The following is a 22,628-nucleotide window of genomic DNA, read 5'->3' on the forward strand; positions in this document are numbered from 1 at the left end:
CACATTTTGGAAGCTTACAATGTACTGGATCATTTAAAGTTGTACTCAGACGTCTTTCTGTGTTCAGACTGAGTTTATTCAGCTTAAAAATTGTTGTTGAACATCTTATCAGAGGGATGAACCACTTGAGATGTAGAAATAAGACTTTCACACACACCCATGAGTCCCTCAGGTGAACGAGAGGTCAGAACTGGGAGTGTTTTGTGGGTCACAGCTCCACCAAGTGGTGCAATTCAGCTACTACAAGAAGCCGTGTGTGACAACATTTCTGTACAGTGATGTTAAAAGGGTTGGTAGGAGTAGTACTTGAGTTAAAGACTATTAACTGTAATATTCTGGCAATAAATGTACTTAAGTATCAAAGTACAAGTAAAAGTATACATACAGTATATTTTCCTTTAGCTATACTGTATACTCAGGGTCGGCTGATCACGGCTAAGAGATCTGAAATAAAACCTTTGATGCAGCATGTAATCTGCAAAGTAACTAGTAACTAAGGTTATCAAAATAAATGTAGTGGAGTAAAAAGTACAATATGTTTGCCTCCAAAATGTGTAAAGTAAAATGGAAACACTCAAGTAAAGTACCTCAAAATTGTACTATAAGACAGTACTTGAATAAATGTACTCAGTTACATTTCATCACTGCAGTGTAAGCAAAAGTAATACCTGAGTAAAAGTAAATATCGTGTTGAAATATTACTTTGGTGAAAGTAAAAGTCGGTCAAACAAATAGGACTCGAGTAAAAGTCTTGAAGTATCCGATGTTAATGTACTCGTATCAGTATCAAAAGTACGAGTAGAAGTAAATGATACATATATTTACATACTGAATACAGCATTTTTCTGATTGTCAGAATAAGTTACTAGTAACTAAAGATATCAAACAAACGTAGTGGAGTAAAAGGTTCAATACTTGCCTCCAAAGTAGTGGAGTGGAGGTATAAAGTAGCAGAAAATGGAAATACTCAAGTTAAGTACAAGTACCTCACATTGTACTTTAATAAATGTACTTAGTTGCATTTGATCAGTGCAGTTTTGCAAAAAAAGTAATCTGTTGTCCTCAAAAGTAATCTGCAAAGTAACTGGTAACTAAAATGATCAAATAAATGTAGTGGAGTAAAAGGTACAGTAGATGCCTTCAACATGTGGTGAAGTACGAGTGTAAAGTAGCAGAAAATGGAAAAAACTAAGTACAAGTACCTCAAATTATACTTTTATATACATTCCATGACTCCGTCTGTCATCCCATAATACCGTGCACTTAATGTCCAGCTATACTCATCAATAATGTAAATATTAGAAGAACTAGAATAAATTTCAAAGTGTTTATTTAGAAGAATACTGACAATAATGCAAACGTAAGTTTGTACAAAGCAAAGTGATCACAGGACACGACGACACACTGCAACACAAAGTTTACATTTCAAGAATAGATGATTGTAAAAAAAGCACCATTTTTCAAGACTAGATTACAAAATGCAAAAACATTTTATTTGGCATATCAAGTACAAAGATAATTCAGAAAACAAAACTTCATGAGTTTATTATTAACACTATTACTGCTATTATTTTTAGTTTCTGAGGATGTTCTCATTTCCTTCAAGAAGAACGGAGACGTTCTGAGTACGGCACGCGGGTCGAAGCATCGACGCTCGAAAAAAAAAAAAAAAAAGGACGACATTTAGAAAACAGAAGCTTGATACTCTGGCGGTTGAAGCGACATCTCTTTGGCACAGCTGCATGATTTGTGAGAGACACGAAACTCTATCACGTAAAAAAATTGAGCATGACAATGTTAACTTTGACGACACTATGTACAAAATGTATGTAAAAATGTTATAAATATGTCTAAAAACCACAGACACTATGTACATCTTTGTACTGAAAGCAAGGCAGGATTTACTCGTCTTTGATGGGTTTTTGTGTGGAAGTCGGGGTGCCAGCGTGCAACAAAAGTCGACGTGCCACCAACGCGTTTCTAAACACATCGTGACGTCACCGCGGGGAAACAAGTGCAGCGACGCGAACAGGTGTGATGGGAACGTAACGGGCTGCAGGAATACAGCTTTAAAAAGATCCCCGGCGGTGATTTAGTGTTTACAGTCGTTAGTGGCACATGCACTTTTGTCGTGTAGTCGGGATGTCAGTCTATGGTCTGTGGGCAGTAGGCACAGTGCGATGTTGTTGTCAGGGGTCTCTCCTCGCCACCCCTCCTCCCTCCTTCCTCCACCGCTCCGTCTCTCATTCCTTCTTCCTCAGGACGATATAAATGAGGCCGCTGACGAGACAGAGAGGGAACGCCACCCAGGCCAGCACGTAGGCGTAGCCGAACTGCGCCCCGGATCTGTCATCCGGACTCATCACGGTGTAGATGATGGCCCCGCACATCACGAACACACCTAGGGGAAGAGAGGCGGGAGATGTGAGGTGGGATCTGAACCGAATTATGATCTCATGACTCCACCCGAATCTCTGCTCAGGGTGTGGACCCTCCGATGAGGTCATACTCACTCGCCAAGATCTGGAAGATGGCCGTGAAGAAGAAGCGTCCGCCCTTGACCAGCCTGAAGAGCTGGTACAGGAAGGCGATGAGGGAGAAGAAGCAGAAGAGGATGGAGAGGATCATGAGGGCCTGAACCGCCTGGATCCAGTCTGGAGGACACGCAGAGAAGATGGAGAGTTAAACAAACGCTAAACATCATTTCAGCTTGTTTTTTTTTTTTTTTTTTCAGGGATGCCGACAAACCTTCATTGCTGGCCGGCCTGCAGTGGTAGCCTCCATTAGTCGTCATGCATTTGTACCATAGATCTGTGCTGCTGTCCCCACCTACAGTCCAGGCCTGGGAACACAACAACACAGAGGAGGTTTAAAGACGATTCAGCCTCCTGCAAGTCTGAGCTGAGGGCTTACCAACCCAACAACCCATAACAGTTATTATCACTTCCTGTTTGTGCACAAATCTACAATCTACCCTCTGAAGAGTGACTTACACTGGCTGCTGTGGACACGATGAGCAGGATGAGGATGATGAGGTGCAGGATGAGCACTCCGAGCAGGATGAGCAGCATTTTTTCAAGTAGATCTAAAAAGAAGATAAAAAATAAAGAAAAAAAATAAATAAATCAATCCACATGAGCCATAAACAAACCTCTTGTGAGGCGTGGAGCTGGATGTTATCGCATCCTGACGCTAGATGGCGCTATTTCCTCACTTGTGCACCAAAACCAACCGCAATGTTTACCTCAATGTGAAAGTATCCTCTTACAAACGTAGAAAGAAAAGAAGGAAGGAGAGAAAGAACTTTAATTTCTTCCCGATGGAGCAAAAAAAACAACACGTCCAACTTTTTAAAGCGCACACATTGATCCCACTGTGCGTGAACTTTTGATCCGTTTACGAGCCTTAACGATTTAATTACGCCTCGTTAATTTTAAGGAAAGCATGTTTGCGTAAAAGGTGAAAAAGAAATAAAAGGAAGAAGAGAAGCTTGGCAGGAGGTCGATACGAGAGAGAGAAAGGCTGACTAATCAATGCATGCTGCTGGAAAAACAAACTGGAGCCATCTGCGCGAAAAACACTCCATGCGCCATGCGTGCGCCCTCAGCCGCCGCCGCCGCCGCCGCCGCGCGTTTATTCTAAAGACTGAGATTTTAAAAGGAAACGTGAACTTAAAGCGGTGAAACATGAAGAAGACAGGCAGGTAAAGCAGCAACACATGAGACTTATGAATACAAGTTAATCCAAAGTCCAGAGGTCCTCATGTATGAGTGGAAAAACACACAAGAAAATCATCTGTGTGACTGAAGTAAGACGCTCCGACGCGTTTAGTCCAACTTACAAAAAGTAAAAACTACAGGAGGTGGAAAGAGCTGGTGTCCGCGAGAAGGGAGTGCTGCTGGAGTGAAGAGTTGGGAAAGACTTCTTCTTCTTCTTCTTCTTCTTCTTCTGCTCCTCTCCGACTCTCGACTCTCTCTGTGCAGCTACTATTCCAGATGTGGCTCACACACCCCAGTCTGCCTCTGTCTCCGCCTGAGAACACCGCCCTGCAGGCCCTGCACGTCACCAGAGGCCCGCTCCAGCTCACTTCTTTTCCCTCCTTTTTATTTCTTTTCTCCTCCTCGCTGTGGTAACCCTCTCATCTGGATTGTACCAGAGGCCACATGGTTGTGTAGAGTTTGTCCTATTGTTTAAAGAAATGCGACCCCTCAAAAAACATCTATTATTTCACACCTACACACCGCGATGACACAACAGGTTAGATTCCAGTGAGGGCATGTTGAGTCTCTGAGGCTCTGTCATTTAATGATTCATGTGTTGTTGCTGCATTTTATAACACTGATGTCTTTATTTCCTGGTCCTGCGTCCTGAGGTCTTCACTGTGTAGTGTGTTATTTTCTTTACAACCACACCTGAAGTCCTAAAAGTGTGAGCTGAGATATTAACTGTCATTAAGATCAGATCAGATCACTGAGCGTCAATTAAAAACAGTAAAAATAAATAAGTAGAAATGTATCTGTTGTGTCATATATAAATATATATATATATATATATATATATATATATATATATATATATATATATATATATATATATATGACACAACAGATACGTATCTTATGGTATTGTATCGTGTCGTGTCGTTTTGTATTATATCATATCGTATCGTATGACATTGTGTTGTGTCGAATCATATCGCATCATATATCGTGTCGTGTCATATCGTATAATATCGTGTTGTGCCGTGCCGTACAGTATCGTATCGTGTCGTATCGTGTTGCATCGTATGGTAGTGTGTCGTGCCGTGTCGAGTTGTGTCGTGTTGTATAATGATATAATATAGTGTAGGATCCCTTATTTGACTAACTTCCTGTCCACTGTGCTCAGTTCAAAAAAACAATTAAGGATCCTACATATCTAAAGAGTATTATTCCCTGACAAAAAATTTGATGCACACACACATTTTTTAAACGTTTTTTTATTATTGCTTCATTAGAAACATCTGGAGGGCCACAATGAACCTTATGGCGGGCCAACTTTGTCCTGTGGGCCCCACTTTGGGCATCTATACAGCAATTATTGTGTAGTATGAGGCCCATATTTGTATACTATATCAGTATTTCTATTTTCTCTCTGTATAGCTGCCATATATTATAGTATAATGCACATATTTTTACATTTTTATTTTTGTGCCTTCACGCACAAACCCTGTCACGTTTCTATTTCAGAAGAAGCAACTGTAACGTAACTACATTTACCCCTCAGGGTCAATAAAGCATTTTCTGAATCTGATTTAAGTCGTTCCAGGTGTTTGTGTTTGACCCCCGCTGACTAACTGACCTTAAAGGTGCACATTGAGCTTCATAAAACACACACGTCCATCAGTTTTCTATCCGGATAGTGTGTGTGTGTGTTTGCGTGTGAACAGACCAGCCCTCTGGAGGCCCCGTGGTATGCCCAGAATGCCTCCCTCTATGTGTGTGTGTGTGTGTGTGTGTGTGTGTGTGTGTGTGTGTGTGTGTGTGTGTGTGTGTGTGTGTGTGTGTGTTTACTCCTGCGTCTGTAGACATGAGGGAGAGTTTGTCCAGTGCCAAAGGGAGTTACCGCAGTGCGATGTTACGGTCACGCTAAACTGATGGAACGGCCTGGATCTCCACGCACGCATGATTCAAGGATGACTGACAATGATTTCCCGCCACAGCCCGCCGTGGTTCTGCATCCCTCATTACTCTGTCGTCTCAGGCCATTTCCTCACGAGTGACAAAGTTGTAAAACCAGAAACACAAAACAACAACAACAGCGACAAAAAAGCAGGAGAACGTGACTGTGATCAGCTGCTGCAGGCGGAGAAGGCAGCGTGAACACCTCCCCTCTCGGCCTCCATCTCCCGTGCAGTTTTTGGCTCTTCAGGTGGATTCCTGCGGTCTGTGTTTGTAAACACTGGAGGAGGAGGAGGAGGAGGAGGAGGAGGAGCTGCGAGGCGCTGCCCAGGCCCGCGGTGGGATGCCGGGGTGAGGCAGGAGTCCCGGCAGAGCTGGAGGAGGCAGTGAGAGAGAGAGAAAAGGCTCTTTGACGATCAGCTGACCGCTCAGCTGGACACGCTGCTGTTTATGAAGATGTAATTGGTGCAGCGGTCAGGCGGAGGCCGGTGCCAGCTGCAGCGGGGTGAGGAGTCAAACCTGACTGGTCAGCGTGAGCAGGTGTGTGTGGAGGCTGTAAATGTCAACACTCAGAGAGGATTCACACACAGTCCTGCCCTGAATAGTGAAGGAGAGACCAGTCACCAGGATGAAATGTTGGCATTACTGTCCTGCAAACCACAGATACATTCAGCTTTGTGCGTTTCATACGTGACACATCAACATTTCTACAAAATAAATCAAGTCATGTTCACATTACATGAATCTGAGCTGACTTTCGTGGCAGGAGGTGAAGGGGACGAAGAGTGACAACTACGCTGCTACTTGACGAGACGTTCGTGGTGACAGATCAACTAGTTTATAACAAGATGTCAAGACATATTCCAGTCGTGTCAGAGGCAACAATAACCGGATATTTTGACGAGGTGTCGGGGCATTTGCCAGCTGTGATAGCGGCAGTTAAGTTGGATATTTGTGACAAGATGTTGATCATGTTGGTGGCAACAAACAGGATGTTTTTGAAGAGACATACAGACAGTGTTCAGCCGTGTTTGTGACACAAACTGACAAGTTAGACTGACTCGCCTTCCTGTACTGACGAAGTTAGACTAGCAAGTTAGTGGCAAAGAATTGGGAGACTTTCTGATGAAACATCAGGACATTTTGCAGCGTTAGTGGCAACAAAACTGGATATTCTTGACAAGATGTCGTGATATTTTCCAGCTGTGTGAGCGGCAACAAAAAAGATATTTTGACGAGACATCGGAACAATTTCCAGCCTGTCGTTTGTGGGCGACAGAACCATGAAGCCAAAAACTAACCCTAACAAAGTGGTGTTTGTTCCTAAACCTAACCAGACCATAAACACAACACTGTCACAAAGTAACTTAACAAAATAAAGCTGCAACATATCAAACGTAAAGTTATACGTTTTGCAGAAATCTCCGTTGCCGACATGTATGCTGACAGTTGTGTTGGTGAAGGTCTACTTTGCTCTGATAAAGTGTAAAAACCCATTTAAAGATTAACAACAATAATAATAACTTGAAATTAAAACGCTGCTGTGTTGCTGTTGTTGCTGTAAACTCGTCTGTGATACATTCCTCTGCAGCGAGGACGAGCCCCACCCTTCCCTCATCACAACTTTTATTAACTTTCATTTAATCCACAGTGAGCTTGCCCCCGTCCTTCTACACAGCGGCTGGATGTTTAATCATTTTTTTTACAAAACACATCCACATATTGCATTTTTAATGACTTCTTTATACAGTTATTATTTGAAGTTTTGTGATAATTAATTCAGCACGACACACACACACACACACACACACACACACACACACACCCAGTCTCTGCGAGGACGTTTTGAAAGATGTGTGAGGGGTTTCTCACACTTCACCCCACACGGTTATTAGCACCAACCTCTCTGACTGATTACTCTGTGCTGTCGGTGATAGCTCGAGCATAACCCTGCAGAGTTATGATCTGCCTTCCACGGCTGATAGCGCTGGAAACCATCCAAAACCTTTTTACCCCCATTAGATGAGAACACACAGCTCGTCTTCCCTTGAAAGTGAAGGATTACAAAGCAAACAGGCCGGAGCAGCTCGGCACCAGTAACTATAGTCGCGGCTATTGTGGCGAGGGCCGCGACTGAAATATGAAACCGACACACCCTGATTCACTGGAGGACACAGGTGAGCAGTTTTTTAGAAAGTTTGTCATGTGGAAAGCTGAATAACCAGAGTGTTTTGTCTGTTTCCTGAAATGAACCTCGCAGATTTGTGCTGCAGGAACCTCGAGCAAAACAGCTGATCTGAAATTAAACCACAGAGGCGTCACAGCCGTTTACTGCCTCTTAATGAAAGTACAAACTGTAATGCTGTGAAACACTGGGCCCAGTACATCTGCAGCGTGGATAACTCCAGTTTGGAGATGAATCCTCTGATTCCTCAGTGACAATACGTTGATTTTGTTATGTGGCATTAAGATTTCAATCTAAATCTGTATCTGTACGTCTGGATTGGACTTTAATGTCCGAGGCAAGGTGAGCGCTAACTTTCACTTTTCTTTTTGCCAGTCAGTGCAGATGATGTCAGCTCTGTCTTTATCTCATATCTAATCCAAAGTCAAGTCGAGGCCTGTGTTACAGTCGGGGCGTTTCACTGGAACCGTCCTCTGTTTCATGACAGCATGAGTCAGCCTCAGTTCAGGGCCCAGCCCGGGTACAAAGTGCTGCATGGGCTCCACCTGCAGGAGTGGCCAAATGAGTCTGTTGGACTGCTCGCGCTCCAACAGCAAAACATGGGACAGCAGGGGAAGAGTGAGACAATCAGGAATTAGGTAGTTTTGGACTTGACCCTGGTTTAGCCGCCAAAGGGGACGCGTTAGCGGGGACAGCTGGACGGGCCTATTTCACCCGTGGGGATATGAAGGAATGGTGGAACGCCTCAGTAACTCCTTCACCTATGGAAGCCGCTGCCAAAACAAGAGGAAACACTAAAGCCCTGAAGTCAGCCTGCTCAGATGTGATCGGGAGGAGCTGACAACGCCTGTGCACAAAAAAAACAGAGGTCATCTCACTGGTCATCTGTGGCTCATCACATCTGTGAAACCTCTGAGCTTGCAGCTCCGGGTTAGTTTGGCCTGTTCGCTCAAAACGCATCACTCAGTTCACTTTGAAACCAGAGACGGCGACATTCCTCTCCCAGATGCACTCGCTGCTTCCCAGGACGTGCACGGCTGCCTCTCCTCTCGTGCTGCCCCATCCTCAGGCCTGAACCGGCCTCCTCTGCTCTGCTGCTCTTACTGTTTGTGTTTCGCCACTTAGTGACTATCAGATAACATGCCACAGACCAGGCAGGAGGAGCTGCAGAGGAGACCCACACCTAAAGGATTGCACACTTTTATCCAGGCCATGTTACACTGTTCACACATAATGACAGCGATGCTACACGGCGTGTTGACACGGAGCACAGATGTTACAAAATGCATTCAGAGAGAGAGAGAGACCGGTTTCGCACAGCCAGGCATATCTCCACAGCCGTGTGCCAGCGCTGGGGAAATGTCTGGCTGCACCCATTATCATTCTGCTACAGGGGGAGGAAAAAAAAAAAACGCCCTGGCTTGTTTGTGTTTCTCTAAACCAATCACAGCCCGGGGGGGAGGCAATGGCGCCCCTGCAAAATAGTGTCAGGGGAACTTGTTTTGATGAAACATTGGCACTTGGGGAGGCGAGCTCTGGCATTAAAGTGGCCAAATCACAGCAAAAGAAACGGTACAAGCTGCTCTCATGTTTAAATTCATACCATTAGTGAGAGAGCAACGATACTCGACCAAAAACCTGGAATGTTGTCAGGGTTCGGTCGGGTTTGGTCACATCACATGACATGGTGCCTTCAGGTTCTTGTAGTGAAGATATAGTGGAAAAACAGGCTAAATTGACATTGACCTACTGTCTTTGTTGGGGCTAATAAATATATTTTGGTGTGTAAATAATTCAAACTTCCCATTTTGGAATCGGTCCAGTAGATCCCCTCAACCAGCAGCTGCGACACGGCTGCGATGTAAGCTTTTGGGGAAACTACGACTGTCAAAGTTACGTCCAATAAGGTCCAGAAATAAATAAATAATAAGATCTATTTTGCAACCAGACACAAAAGTCTTCATCAAGTCTCACAATGAAATCTCACGAGTTGTTGCAGGAAGATGTCGGTGGAAAGGTCGGCTACAGTCGGAGAGAAGGGTCAGGGTTAGTTTAGGGTCACCGCCAAGAGTTTATCTCCAGAGTCACTGCTGACTAACTGATTTACACAACAGGAACAACTCCACATCAGATTTTAGGGCGTGTGTTTCCGGTAACATCTCCACAGGAACTGTTTCTGTAACGTTGCCAGACACTTCAGCCTGTCAGCGACAAAAACAAGCACTTTTATTGGATGTAACTTTAAGTGTCGTACAGTAGTTGCAACATAAAGTTACATCACAGCCACTGTAGCCGTGTCACAGCTGCCAGCTGAGGTGATCTGCTGGCCCACTTCCAATACTTTTGGTAAGTATGAATCATTTACAGAAATGATTACACATTATATGTTAACACAGGGCTCAGGTACCAGAATTCCCCTGGAAGTGCCGGGGTTTGTTATTTACTTGTGTGCTGTGTTTTCTGTAGAGACGGGGATTTTGAAATCACAAACAGAAAACAGAAAGGAGGAGAATACCGACTGAAAGGGTCCAAAGTCTACCTCCGATGAGTCAGACTACAAAAAGACAAGCTCACGTATTGATTCACCTCAAACCCGACCTGCCCTCAGACTGTATTATGCAGCGTCTGCAGTTTATTGTTGACAGTGCAGCCGGTCATCTGATCTCTGTTGTGTGTGGAAACACCACAACATGCAGGTCTGCCTGTGTAAATCAGGATCGCATCAGAGCATCTGTGCCGTGCATGCCCCGTCTCACCTCTCCCACTTTAAACTCCCAAGCTCCGAAAAAACGGACCATGACCGAGCTGCAGAGCTCCATCGGCTGGGAGTGAAAAATCAGATAAAGTGGGCCAAGATGTTACAGCGGGAGGGGAGGAGAAGGGAGGGGAGAGTGGCTCAGTTCCTCTCTCCCTTCAGAAACGAGCCTGTCCCTCCCTGTGAAGAAACAACAACCAAATAAATCAGAGACATACGGCGTGACGAACTCCAGATTGTGGCACCCAAGTGATCCTACAACATGTGCTAATCATTAGCCCCTGGCTTCCTGTTGGAGTCGATGTCATCAGCGCTCACATCCCAACAGGCAGGACCGGCATACAAACTGTTGCTTCGAACGAGAGTGATAGTGGCCTCAGGGGCTTGGAATGAAGCAATAAAAGCTATGAAAGAATTCAATTTGTAGCGCCTTTGCTCGCATTTTCTACACAGATCTCACAGCCCCGTTATCTACGGATAAATATCTAAGCTGCATCCGACACGCCGCATGCTAGTTGTGTTTAATTACAATCAAAAAGTGTTTGATACACTGATGGTCTTATGATTCATTTACGTCTGAGATGTGCCGCTAAAACCCCCTTCAACCCCGCAGAGAAGAAAATAACTCCTGCCTGTTTGTTATCAGTGGTTTCCCCCCATTCCTGCTGGTGTGCTATCTTTTCCGAGCAGAGTGTCTGTGCTCCTTTGACAGCTAACAGTGCAGCACTTCCTTTACCGGCTGCCAGTTCAGACGCTATGTAAAGAAAGGTGTGTGCCAGGGAGTACTTTCTTTCCTAAAGTGCTGCCACGCTTTGTAGATTTTTTGTAAATGTGGTCTACCTGGAGGATAAGGAGCCGATTCTAACTGACTAACCTAAGCCGTGCGTGTGTTATGCAGATATCCAGAGCTGCTCCTGGGGGTCACAGGTCACGCTAGGCCAGTGTAAACACCAGGCGCTGAGCTTTGTTTACTCTCCTCGGTAAGATGTGTTTACATGATTAGCGCTGTGGTGAGTTTAGCTCTGGAAGCCCGAGGGCCGTCAGGAGGTTTTCACACCGAGTGGTAGAAGTGCTGACTAATAGAAAGTTCATGCAAACCAGCTGGGGAGGTGGATTATTAGCTTTAGGACAGCTAACAAAGGGGCTAGCTGCTGTGTTGTGTGAAAGAAAGGAGGCTAAAGAGTCAATATTAAATCAGATCATCCTAAGCTAACTTAGTGAAACTGCTCAAAACAACTTCTGTGGAGTATTATGACTAACCGGGTCGTGATTCATGGAAAGAGACGTTGCTGTTGAGTTTTTCCAATGTATTTTTTGGGCAGCCGAGTGCCATCTGGTCCCATTACATTAGAGAGAAGGCAGACAGCTCTGTGACTGATATCTCCAAAAACAAAACAACGTCGATAGATAAATAGCACGACAGGTAAGAGGAAAAATATGTTTTTAATTTGGTGGTGAAGCGTCCCTGTAAGCATGCTGCAGAGCGAGGCCTTATCGCCGTCTACATCAGGCCTGGCTGCTTACATCATGAGTCATGTAGCCGCTGATACATGAAACCAAACTTGATAGTGGAATCCATAATACTCCTGGTGTTTTGGTTTCCTGTCTGTGTTTGGAGAGGAAGACGGCTGGTCAAACTTTGGTTAGCCTTTGGGGGAATGTGGTGATACACATACATATGTGATGGCGAGCTTGGTGACTGCACCGCGGCCTGGCCAGAGGAAACTGTGGCCGGGTCTTAAAGCCTGGCTTGGATGCAGAAGACTCTGTGTTGTGTGTGTGTGTGTGTGTGTGCTCATCCGTCGGCATCGGTCTGGACTGCAGCCCAGATCTGAGCCGAGCTCCACTGACAGCTCCTCTCAGTGGAAGGAGGAGAAGGAGGAGGTGAGGATGGACCGATGAATCCTGGCAGGACTCTGAGATGCAGCAGCACGTGCTACAAATCCACACACGCATAATTCACACACTTGAAACAGCCACAATTCACAAATATTTTGGTGTGACTGCTCCTAACTCCAAGATCAACTCGAACACAGTGTGTACAGTGCCTCTTAAAGCAGTAACGTGAGATATTCATCATGACAAGTATATTTTTTTGTCAAGACCTCGAAGTGGCTCGGTTGCTAATTTGTTTGGTCAGTCTGTCGGCTCGTTGCTCCAACACCTTGGGTCTTCTTCCCAAGGATCAATTAAAGGAAATCTGGATACAGCGTTGGAGGCCTGGCTCAGTTAATTCCTATGAAAGTTGCTCAGTGCCGCAGGAAATTACCTGTATCTTCTGCTTTATCAGGCGCAGAAGGACGGAAGGCTAGCCAACTAATTTAGCTAATGATACAGCTCAATGCATGGATAAATGTGGATACAGTGTCAGAGGCAAAGCAACGTTCAATCCTATGAAAGCCTCTCAGTGGCCCTCGAAGCCCAAAAAGCTTGACCTCCGAGGTATAACCCGCATTGTGAGGCTGTTGGGCATGCGCACCAAAGGTTTCCGACAACTAGCTTCCCCTTTAGCCCCTGGCTAACTTGAAGGGGGATAAGATAATTTAATTCTGCGTATCTTCTAGACTTTTTCCAAATATTATCGGACCTGATGGATCAAATTATGACATTTAAACAAGTTTGCAAGAAACTTCTTCGCTGGTACAGAATTATCTGGATTTTACACCATCTGCAACCCATCGAGCGTGTGTTCTCGAGACTTAAGCCGGCTGAGCGGCTAACTTCCGGTGTAGCCCTCCGCTAACTATTGACTTTGCAAATGTTATCGGACTGAAAGGATCAAATTCTGATGCTGAAAAGAGTCGTGTCACAGGGGTTGTGATGCTCAAAAGATGTGTCCACCATGTACAGACACTTCTTTAACAATGTAAGCTTATGGGAAAAAGTCTTTTGGTGCCAGTGTGCATCATGTGACGTAATTAAACGTTTCGTCGCCACTAGGTCAATTTAGCTTTTATAGCCTGGTGCTAATAATGGGGACTAGCCTCCTCCACCATACTGAACCGCCATGTTTCTACAGCAGCCCAAAACAGACAAACCAATGGTTATAAGCAAATGTTAGCATGCAAAATGCTAAGCCATGACAATGGTAAACTTTGTGAGCGTGTTTGCATGCTGACATTAGCTGAGCTGAGCCTCACAGAGCCGCTGTCACAGGCTCGTTCCTCCCTTCTCTTGATTTGCATGAAGTCATGCTGACGAGTTAATGAAAGCTTCTAACAGCTAAATGTTTCTGGTAGGTTTTTTCCAAGAACACAATGTTCTCTGGATGGAAACAAAAAATGAGAACAAACCCTCATTAGATAGGACTCAATAGAAAAACAATTGGTTAGTTACCACAAACAGTGATAACCGCCATGACTGAGCTGAAGCAGGAAAAGCCTGTTGCCACAGAAACCTCCTCAAAGGAAAAAATGTGAGGAGAAGAAGTATCACAGCTCTGGCTGATGATATCTTCAGAACGTAGAGCCTTAAACCAAAGAGGCGGTCACGGCTTATCGTGAAAGATGTGTCCAAAGTTCCCCATAAAACACAGATCTGGCAGATTATCAGTGTGACCCAACAGAGAGACAAACTTAAAGAGTATATTCACAAATATGAAAGAGGCCACAGGAAGAAGAGCTCCATCTCTACCGTCTGCAGAGTTTCATCCTATACCAGCTGGATTTTAAGACATAGCAGGTCCCACCCACTCCCATCTGCAGCCTAGCGTCCTTCCAGTGATGAGAGATGTTGGGATGTATTGTTATGCTTTATGCATTCCAGATGAGACCTTCGCCTGTTCCCCCCCACCACCCATACAAAACATGTGTTCAGCTCGGTTCCTCTTTTACGTGAGGAATTTCACCCTCACACGACCAAAGAAGAAGAAATCTGGGTGTGGCAGCATCACGAAGACAGACAGAAACAATATCTATACATTTAACTGAACAAATAAATAAATAAAGGCCTCCAGAAGCTGAGGTTCAGAGTGTGCAAGCGGAAAATTTACATTAAAGTCCCGTTCTCGGCCATATGTTGCAGGCGAGTGGTGAACTCAGAGAAGAAAATATAGCATGGCAGCTCGGATTGAACTGCGTCGTGCAGGGGGGGATGGGATGGAAAGACTTAATTGAAAACAGGACTTGTTTTTATATTTTTCCATTATAAAGTTACCCTTTCAAAACAATTACCTGGGCTCTCATTACAGCGAGCCTACAGTTCAGCCTGAGCCTCGTTAAACTAAAACTCTGGGCTCCTGCAAGAACCCAAAAACGTCGTCCCTCTCTCTCTTTTGGGGCTTTATAACTAACGTTCAGTACAAAACATGTGTTGACAAAGCGACGGGCTGGAAACGCAACGCTCGTGGAAAACAAGTCGCATATCTGAGAGCCGCAAAGTCAAAAACCTTACACACACTGAAACACATACAATCACAACGCAGCTGACAACCTAAACTACCACCTTGGGGATGCGGGGGTTTTCCGAGGAGAATGTTTAATTCTCTGAGGTCATGGTTGGGTTTGTAGATCTCCCCCGTCACACGTGGTTGTGGGAGGAGGGAGTAAAAAGCTCCGGCCAACTCCTGAGACTCACCAGACGGAGCTCTCGGTGTGCGAGTGTTGCACAATCGCACGACTGGAAACTCTGTGGTGACGGTAGGAAACCGTTTCACCTCTCACGACCGAATCCAAAATAGCAGTTGAGCTTAAACTCGGTGTGTTTTCATGATTGAATTTGACTTTCTGCGGTTCGCCGCGTTAAGACTCGTAATGAGCGTAGTTGGATTATCGAGGCCCCTGGAAAGCGACCGACGCTCAGTCAGTTCGCCCCAATGAAAAGTCGCCGGCGACCAGGAAATTCCACTTTCTATCAGCAGTTCTTTCCATTCAGTCGCCTTTCCTGCATCTGTGCTTGACTTGACTCGCTGTCTGGCTGGCTCTCTTCCCTCCAGAGTGAAGCGAGGAGGGGGTGGGGTGGACAGGCTGCAGACGACAGGCAGCTGGACCGACCAAAACACACACTGCACACACACACATGCAAGGCCACCCCCCCCCCCCCCCGGTCACACCCAAGGCATCCCAGGCACGCAAGGCCTCCGACACTCACACAGTGGTCTTCTGAAATATGCCTACAGCTCTGCGTGGTGACTCAACTCTCACTCTATGGGAACGTGTGTGAAAAGGAGGGGGTCAGTGTTTGATAGCCTTCAAAAATGGCAGCACTGTGCTCCAGATGTTGCGTGCTGGAAACGCTCCGGCTGCACCATATGTCGAAGGGCTCGGTCAACAATGAGATGGAGGGATGAATAGATGGAGCTGTGACAGTGGGCCAAGTGTCTCTACTCTCTCCTCCCTTCCCAGGGGCCAACAGCCTGGTGACCTCACCCTGCCTCCACCCCAAACACTCCCCCACCCTCCCCTCCCTCCTCCCCTCAACACTTCCTGGCCCGGCCCAAAGCAGCAGCAGCAGCAGCAGCGGCGGCAGCAGCTGGAGCCGGAGAATAGTGGAAAAGAAAAGAAAAGTGATTTGGATGATTACTTCACCATTCCTCCTCTATTTGTTCCATCCTGCTCTGATTCACATTTTGTCCAACCTCACTCTTACTCACCAAGTCGGTCAAACAACCCACGTAAGCACACCCGCATTCCTCAGCACACACATACGAGCGCCTCACTCCCTCAAAAGTTTTGCGGTTTTCTCCGTCAACATGACGTTTCGCTTTGCAGATCGTTGGTGTGAATGAGGCAGCGCTCGGCTCGACATGAGTCTGGTACAGCTTTTCTCTGGAGCTTCCCAGCGAGCTGTCAGTCAGAGTAAACAGCTACAGATGGAGAGGGCGGAGGGGGGCTTTAACCAGGCTTTACCATGCGAGCTACGCCCGCCAAGAGGCAATTGTCTGATACAGGGGGAAAAGCCAGGAAGAGATGGCCTCACATGCTTAGCTGCGTCTTCCAGACACCGCCCTTCACATCACATGCGAAGCATCACGTTGAGTATTTATGATTAAAATAAACACTGCAGATAGATTTTAAATTTCAGGCCCAGAAAGAGAAGATATCTCATGACAGATACGGGAATGTCACGGCTGTTAGAGAGATCAAATAATTGTGCGCTGCTGCTTTTTGATGCTGCTTTTTATCCAGCGTTTTAGTGAACATTTGCATTTATGGCATGCATGCCTGCAGGACGAGTGCTTTTATAAGTGATTAGCGCTGCTGTACAGACGTCTTTACTGATACATCAGAGCAGGAACATGTACAGGGGTGAACTTAAAGGGTAACTCCGCCAATTTTACACATTTAAGTGTGTTTACAGGTTGTGAGGAGGACTACTGCATATGTGGAAAAAAAGTAGTGTAAGTCTTGTGTTGTCTTGTGTATTGTGGGTAATGTAGGCACCAGGTTTTGGAAAGGAAGAAGAATATGTGGATTTAAAATGTCAGTTTTGAGCATTTGTTTTTAAACTGTACATAATGAGTCCAATAGTGTTACAACAGTGTGATGATAGACCAGTGGACTGCTTTTCAAAACCTGGCGCCTACATTACCCACAATGCCACTGAGTGACATCACTGGAGGCAGTTTATCAGATTACACACAGCTTCCTCTGGAGCCACAAATGACTTTACGCTCCTTTTTCCACGTGCGTAACTTCTCCCCAAGACCTGTAAACACACTTTAATGTATAGAAGTTGGTGGAGTTGCCCTTTAATATGTGCAGGATGATCATCCTCTTCCTCAGTCAGTATTCTTGTCTGCGTTTAATTGTTTTTATTAAAGTAAAATATAAATCCAATCATCCAATAATCAGATCTATTAAAACAAACACAACTCGACCCAACAGTCACACAAACACTCACAAAACATCTGCTTATGCTCTGCTGCCTCTGATTGGCCGCGTCATCTCCGAGGAGGAGGAGGAGGAGGGGAGCCGGAGCCTGGCCGGCATGACGATGAGGAGAGCCAGCATCGGCCGGACTTTTCCCCCTCTCCGGTCCAGCTCGGCCCAGAGGGAACCGTGGCCAGAGGGGAGGGGAGCATGGAGCGGATGACGGAGCTGTTAAATGGAGGACCAACACCCAGTACACTGTGTTTTAAAGACAGCCCTCCACATGGAGCTCTGGGATTCTTCACCCTGGTGTTGTTTTCTATCTCTGGACACGCCCTGATTTATGATGCTCTGGAGATTCAGTGAGTCTTTAAGCTGCTGCGGTTTTTTTCCACGAGTGGACGAAAAAAAAAAACAGGAAGGTGATGGACTGTAATGGAAAGTGATACTAGCGGGGTGCACGATGAAATCACTGAGAACAGTGGACACTGTGTTTTCACAAAGCTGCCGGAGGAGCACAGACACTCGCCTCACTTCATGAAGTGAATGAGAAAAGTTTAAATGTCCTTTAAAGGGACAGCTCGCCCAAAAAACAGAAATACAGATGTCAGCTGTAGAGGTTTGAAAGACAGTAACGTCTCTTTCCAGAACTCATGACCCGGTTACTCAAGATAATCCACAGACCTTGTTGTGAGAAAACCCGCCAACTGTGTTACCATGTAGGAGGAAGTGTTCAGAAGCTAGCTACCGAAGCTAACATCACAGCTAGACCAAGATGGAGGCAATACGTGTTGACATCCCGAGCGGGAGCCTACATGAAACTGCTCGCAACAAGAAGCGAGCTAACTAAGCTAACTACGCTAGCAACCAGACCAAAAAATAATGACCCCGTTACTCAAGATAGTCCACAGACCATGCTATATCACTGCACAGAAGGAAGCGGCATCTAGTCACGGACGAGTTGAGCTCTTCTGGCCTCATGTGCCACTGAGTAGCTTCCTGACGCTGTGTCAAGATTGCCCCCTATTGCGTCCATGAGTTGGGCTGTAATGTTAGCTAGCATAGTTAGCTAGCCTCTCATCCACGAGTAGATGTGCACTTCCTCCTGTGCGGTGATACGTAAAGAAAATAGTTCCTGCATTTAACTGCTCACAACAAGGTCTGCGGATTATCTTGAGAAACCGAGTCATGATTTCTGTCATGACATATATTTATTTAAATAAATAGCACTACAGGTAAGAGGACAAATATGTATTTTTGATTTTGGGGTGAGCTGTCCCTTTAACACAGTCCTGAAGCTGCTCTTCATATCTTGGTTTGCAACTTTTAAGTGCAAAAACTTTTAAAACTTCAAAACTAATTCCCCGTCATGTAGACTTTAATTTAAAGCACTTTAAGAGTCTGTAAAGCTGAAATTAGTTTGCAGAAACACGGAGAACTTTACTTTCAACATGCACAGCTGATATATATTAAAAATAACTTGAAGAAAAGAAATGTGTCGGACAAAAGGAGCCGCTTATTTCAAAATTATCGGCGGGCATCAATCTCTTGAGTCCGTCCTTCAGCTCCCTCCGTCCCTGCAGTGAACGGGTGGCACTGGTATCGCTCATTATGTCGGCAGAGACGGGAGATTAAGTTGAAGAAGGACTGGAAGGTCAGAGTTTACGGCTGGCCTTTGGGAAGTGACCCTTCGTGATCCCTCACTTCCTGGTCCTAGCTTTGGAGTATTTCGGCTCCACAGTGGGCATGCGGTGTCTCCTCAACAAGGAGCGTATTGTATGGACAACCAGCCTCTGTTGGGACGGCGCCAAGTCTATGTTGGCAAGGACGGAGCCTCAGTGTGTGATCAACATCTGAAGGCGGATTTTTTGTATCAATCCTGGACTCACTGTCGAATTAACTGTTCCCACCGATGAGAATAAGACGCGGATATCAGTTAATGCTGAATTATTTGTTGTCGTTTCACTAATTGCTTGAAAGTTTGCTGGTGAAAGTTTGTATTCTCTAACTGAAGGTGTGGGTGTGTGGAGGCGTGTTGTGTGTGCTCTCCTTCCTCCAGTGTCAGCCAGCCGTGGACGGGCCCTGGAAGGGAAAGCAGCCCCTGGCAGAGAGGGAGTGGGAGCAGCGAGCATCGCAGCCCCCCCAGCCCCGGCCTATGTGGTCATGGCTGAGTGCAGGCCAGGCCAGACCTCCTGGGGACACACATGGCTGCAGGAAGCACTCCTCTCTTCAGCCGAGTGAGACGAGGGTTAGCGCACAGACAGAAGGACAGAATGGAAAATGAATCATTGTTTCTGTGCTGGTGGCGACAAAAATGAGCCCCTGCACGTGAAAATGGGACATCTGAGGGGAGCCGTGGTGGAAGTTAAACACATGAAAGCTCGCAGCTTTTTGTTCCGACTGATTGTTTGTTCGTTCATTGCGAGAGAAAAAAAATAAAACTTTTGTGGAAAACATTGTTTTCTTTTTTTCTGCTGACTTGAAGGCGGATTTAGAAATTGCGGTTCTGCAAGACGGAAAAACATATTTTAACGCTGAGGGAGTCCAGACCAGAAGAGGTTATGACACAATCTCAGATTCATAAAGGAAACTTTTAGTTACACAACTGGTGGAAAGAGAAAGAGAGAGACGGGAGCTGTGTTTCCAATCTGAGGGAAGCCGGACCCACATTCTGACATACCTGCGACAGTCCAACGCAGCGCTGATGTTCAGGGGTCGGGCTAATCTTTCAGGGCGAGGACACCGGAGAAGTCCTGCATCCTCCTCGCTGCTCCTCCTCCTCCCACCACCACGTGTGTGTGGTCTCCTGCCGCTCCGGGGTTTAGAGGTCAGGAGGTCAACACCGGGTACTGGAATGTTTATGTTCGCTGCTCCTGTTAACACCAATATCCGCAGCGCCTCGCACTCCTGGAGGAAAAGCTGGAGAGAAATGTCTGAGGACACAACGAGAGAGAAAAACTCCTAATGATAACTCTGTTAGTTTAACTGTGTTACACTTTGTTTGGGTACTCGGCAGATGCAAAGCGAAGGCAGGTGCTGGAAAGGCGAAGATAAATTAATCTGGCGATGAGAGTTGAGACGGGATCAACACGGAGACGTCTTTACTGAGCAAACGTTCATGGTGCAACGCAGAGAGTCACCAGAGAGAAAGTTGGCTTGTGTGTTTCTGCAAACCACAAATATGTTGAACCTCCACATATGATGTGTTGCAACTTTATGTTTCTATTTGTTCAGTGTTCAGTTTTGTGTCGTGATAAAACCGTGCTCCTGGTCTGGTTTAGGTGTAGGCACAAAAAACTACTCGGTGAGGGTTCGATCAAGAAGATCCTCCTGGAAAAACGTCCTGAGATCTCGTCAAAAATACCTGGTTTTCATCAGCAGATTGTCCTGCTCAAAAATACCCGATTTTTGTCTGCAAAGAGTCCCGACATGATGCTAAAATATCGTTTATGGGCTGCAAATTGTCCTGATATGTTGCCAGTTGTCTGTAATTTTAGTGAGATGTCAGTGCAATTTACATTCAAGAAACCTCTGCTGCAAATTGTCCTGACATCTTTCATATGAATACCCAATTTTTGGCTGCCAAAGGTCCCAACATCTCGCTAAAAAGAGATGTTCTCCTGCTACAAACTGTCCCGACATGTTGCTAAAAAATACCCGTTTATCGGCTGCAAATTGTCCTGATATGTTGCCAGTTGTCTGCTGCAAATTGTCCAGATATGTTGCCAGTTGTTTGCTGCAAATTGTCCAGACATCTCACAAAAACTACAGAGGTTTTTGGATGTAAATTGCACTGACATCCTGCTTATAAATACCCAGTTTTTGGCTGCTAAAGGTCCCAACATCTCGCTAAAAAGAAATGTTTTTCTGCGACAAACTGTCCCGACATGTTGCTAAAATATCGTTTAGCAGCTGCAAATTGTCCTGATGTGTTGCCAGTTCTCTGCTGCAAGTTGTCCTGGCATCTCACTAAAAATACCAGATTTTTAGCTGTAAATTGTCCTGACACATCGCTGAAAATACCCAGCTGTCGGCTGCAAATCGTCCCAACATTTTGCTAAAAATACCTTGTTTACGGCTGGAAATAGCTCTGACATTTCACTTAAGAAATACAGTTTTCTGTTGTAAATTCTCACATTGTTTCAATATGAATATCTGCTTCTCGCTGAAACAAAATATCTTGTTTTTCAGCTGAAGTGGTCGCAAACAGCCAGGTTCTGGCAACACCACTATCTCCTCCTCCTCTTCCTCCTGATAAGGAAGTTGGCTCACATACATGTTGTCTAAACACAGTATGAAATGTAGAGATGTTGATGTGATAGAACAAAACGTACAAAGTTATCCGCTGTTTACAGAAACACAATGCCACAACATTTTCTTGGCTGCGTGACGATCATCAGTGACAGCAGCATAATGAATGACAGTCTGACTGTGTCTGAGCAGAGTGCAGAGACAGATCCCACTCTCAGGAAGATTAATGTCTCGACTCTCTTCTCTGCTCGAATCTTGGCACCAGTCAGATTCTATACATCTTCTTATAGGCGGGCCCGTTCTCCCTCTCGGGTACAGCTTGCCCTCCCAGATGCCGTGCATACATTTGGTCAGTTATGACCCTCAAAGCATGGGAAAGGATGTCTGGATGGCATCCAGCTTTTTTCATTCTCGCTCGCAGCCACAAACACACAGTTGGGGCTTTCTCGACCGTCACACTCGCCTTCCAGCTCTGTGCCAGCGTACACACACACACACACACACACACACACACACACACACACACACACACACACACACTAACACACACACACCCAGAACGACACAGCAGAAACGGCTGTTTGTTTATGAGCCATTAAAAAAAAAAAGGACTTGCAGGATAGTGCTGCAAACATAAAAGAAAAATGTTGGAGCTGTGTGGGGAGTGGTCTGGATGTGTGTGTGTGTGTGTGTGTGTGTGTTTTGGGAGGGGGGGGTTAATGTGTGTGTGTGTGTGTGTGTGTGGGAGTGGAGAGGGAGCAGAGCCAGGCAAAGGGCGGTATATGAACAATTTTGTATTCTGTTTCTTTGCCTCCCCCATCCCCCACTTTTCACGTCCCTCCTTCATCCGCCTCCCCTCCTCCTCCTCCTCCTCCTCCCCAGTCCCCCCTCCACCAGCAGGTTGTTTAATACTTTCCAGATTTCAGCATGCCGTCGGCCTCCTGGAAGGGCTGCGAGGTCTGCTGATG

At 45.7% G+C, this 22,628-nt stretch overlaps 1 protein-coding gene and 1 long non-coding RNA gene across 3 annotated transcripts; one reads left to right on the forward strand and one right to left on the reverse strand.

Annotated features, from left to right (window-relative positions):
• Window positions 1-1,313: 1,313 nt before the first annotated feature.
• On the reverse strand, window positions 1,314-20,503 carry LOC141020051 (peripheral myelin protein 22-like). Of its 2 annotated transcripts, none has more exons than XM_073495093.1 (5): window positions 20,090-20,503; window positions 2,994-3,085; window positions 2,749-2,842; window positions 2,514-2,654; window positions 1,314-2,401 (listed from the first exon to the last, which is right to left on the reverse strand). In XM_073495093.1, the coding sequence occupies exons 2-5, from the start codon at window positions 3,069-3,071 to the stop codon at window positions 2,244-2,246; spliced, it is 471 nt and encodes a 156-aa protein (XP_073351194.1). In that variant the 5' UTR covers window positions 3,072-3,085; window positions 20,090-20,503; the 3' UTR covers window positions 1,314-2,243. The 2 variants fall into 2 exon arrangements, with proteins under 2 accessions (XP_073351194.1, XP_073351193.1); XM_073495092.1 differs by lacking the exon at window positions 20,090-20,503 and adding an exon at window positions 3,842-4,428.
• Window positions 9,165-11,020, forward strand: LOC141018878 (uncharacterized). The gene is made up of 2 exons (XR_012180753.1): window positions 9,165-10,191; window positions 10,312-11,020. It is a non-coding gene; the product is annotated as an uncharacterized lncRNA (long non-coding RNA).
• Window positions 20,504-22,628: the final 2,125 nt, after the last annotated feature.

Source organism: Pagrus major, chromosome 23, assembly GCF_040436345.1.
Source record: "Pagrus major chromosome 23, Pma_NU_1.0".
NCBI lineage: Eukaryota > Metazoa > Chordata > Actinopteri > Spariformes > Sparidae > Pagrus > Pagrus major.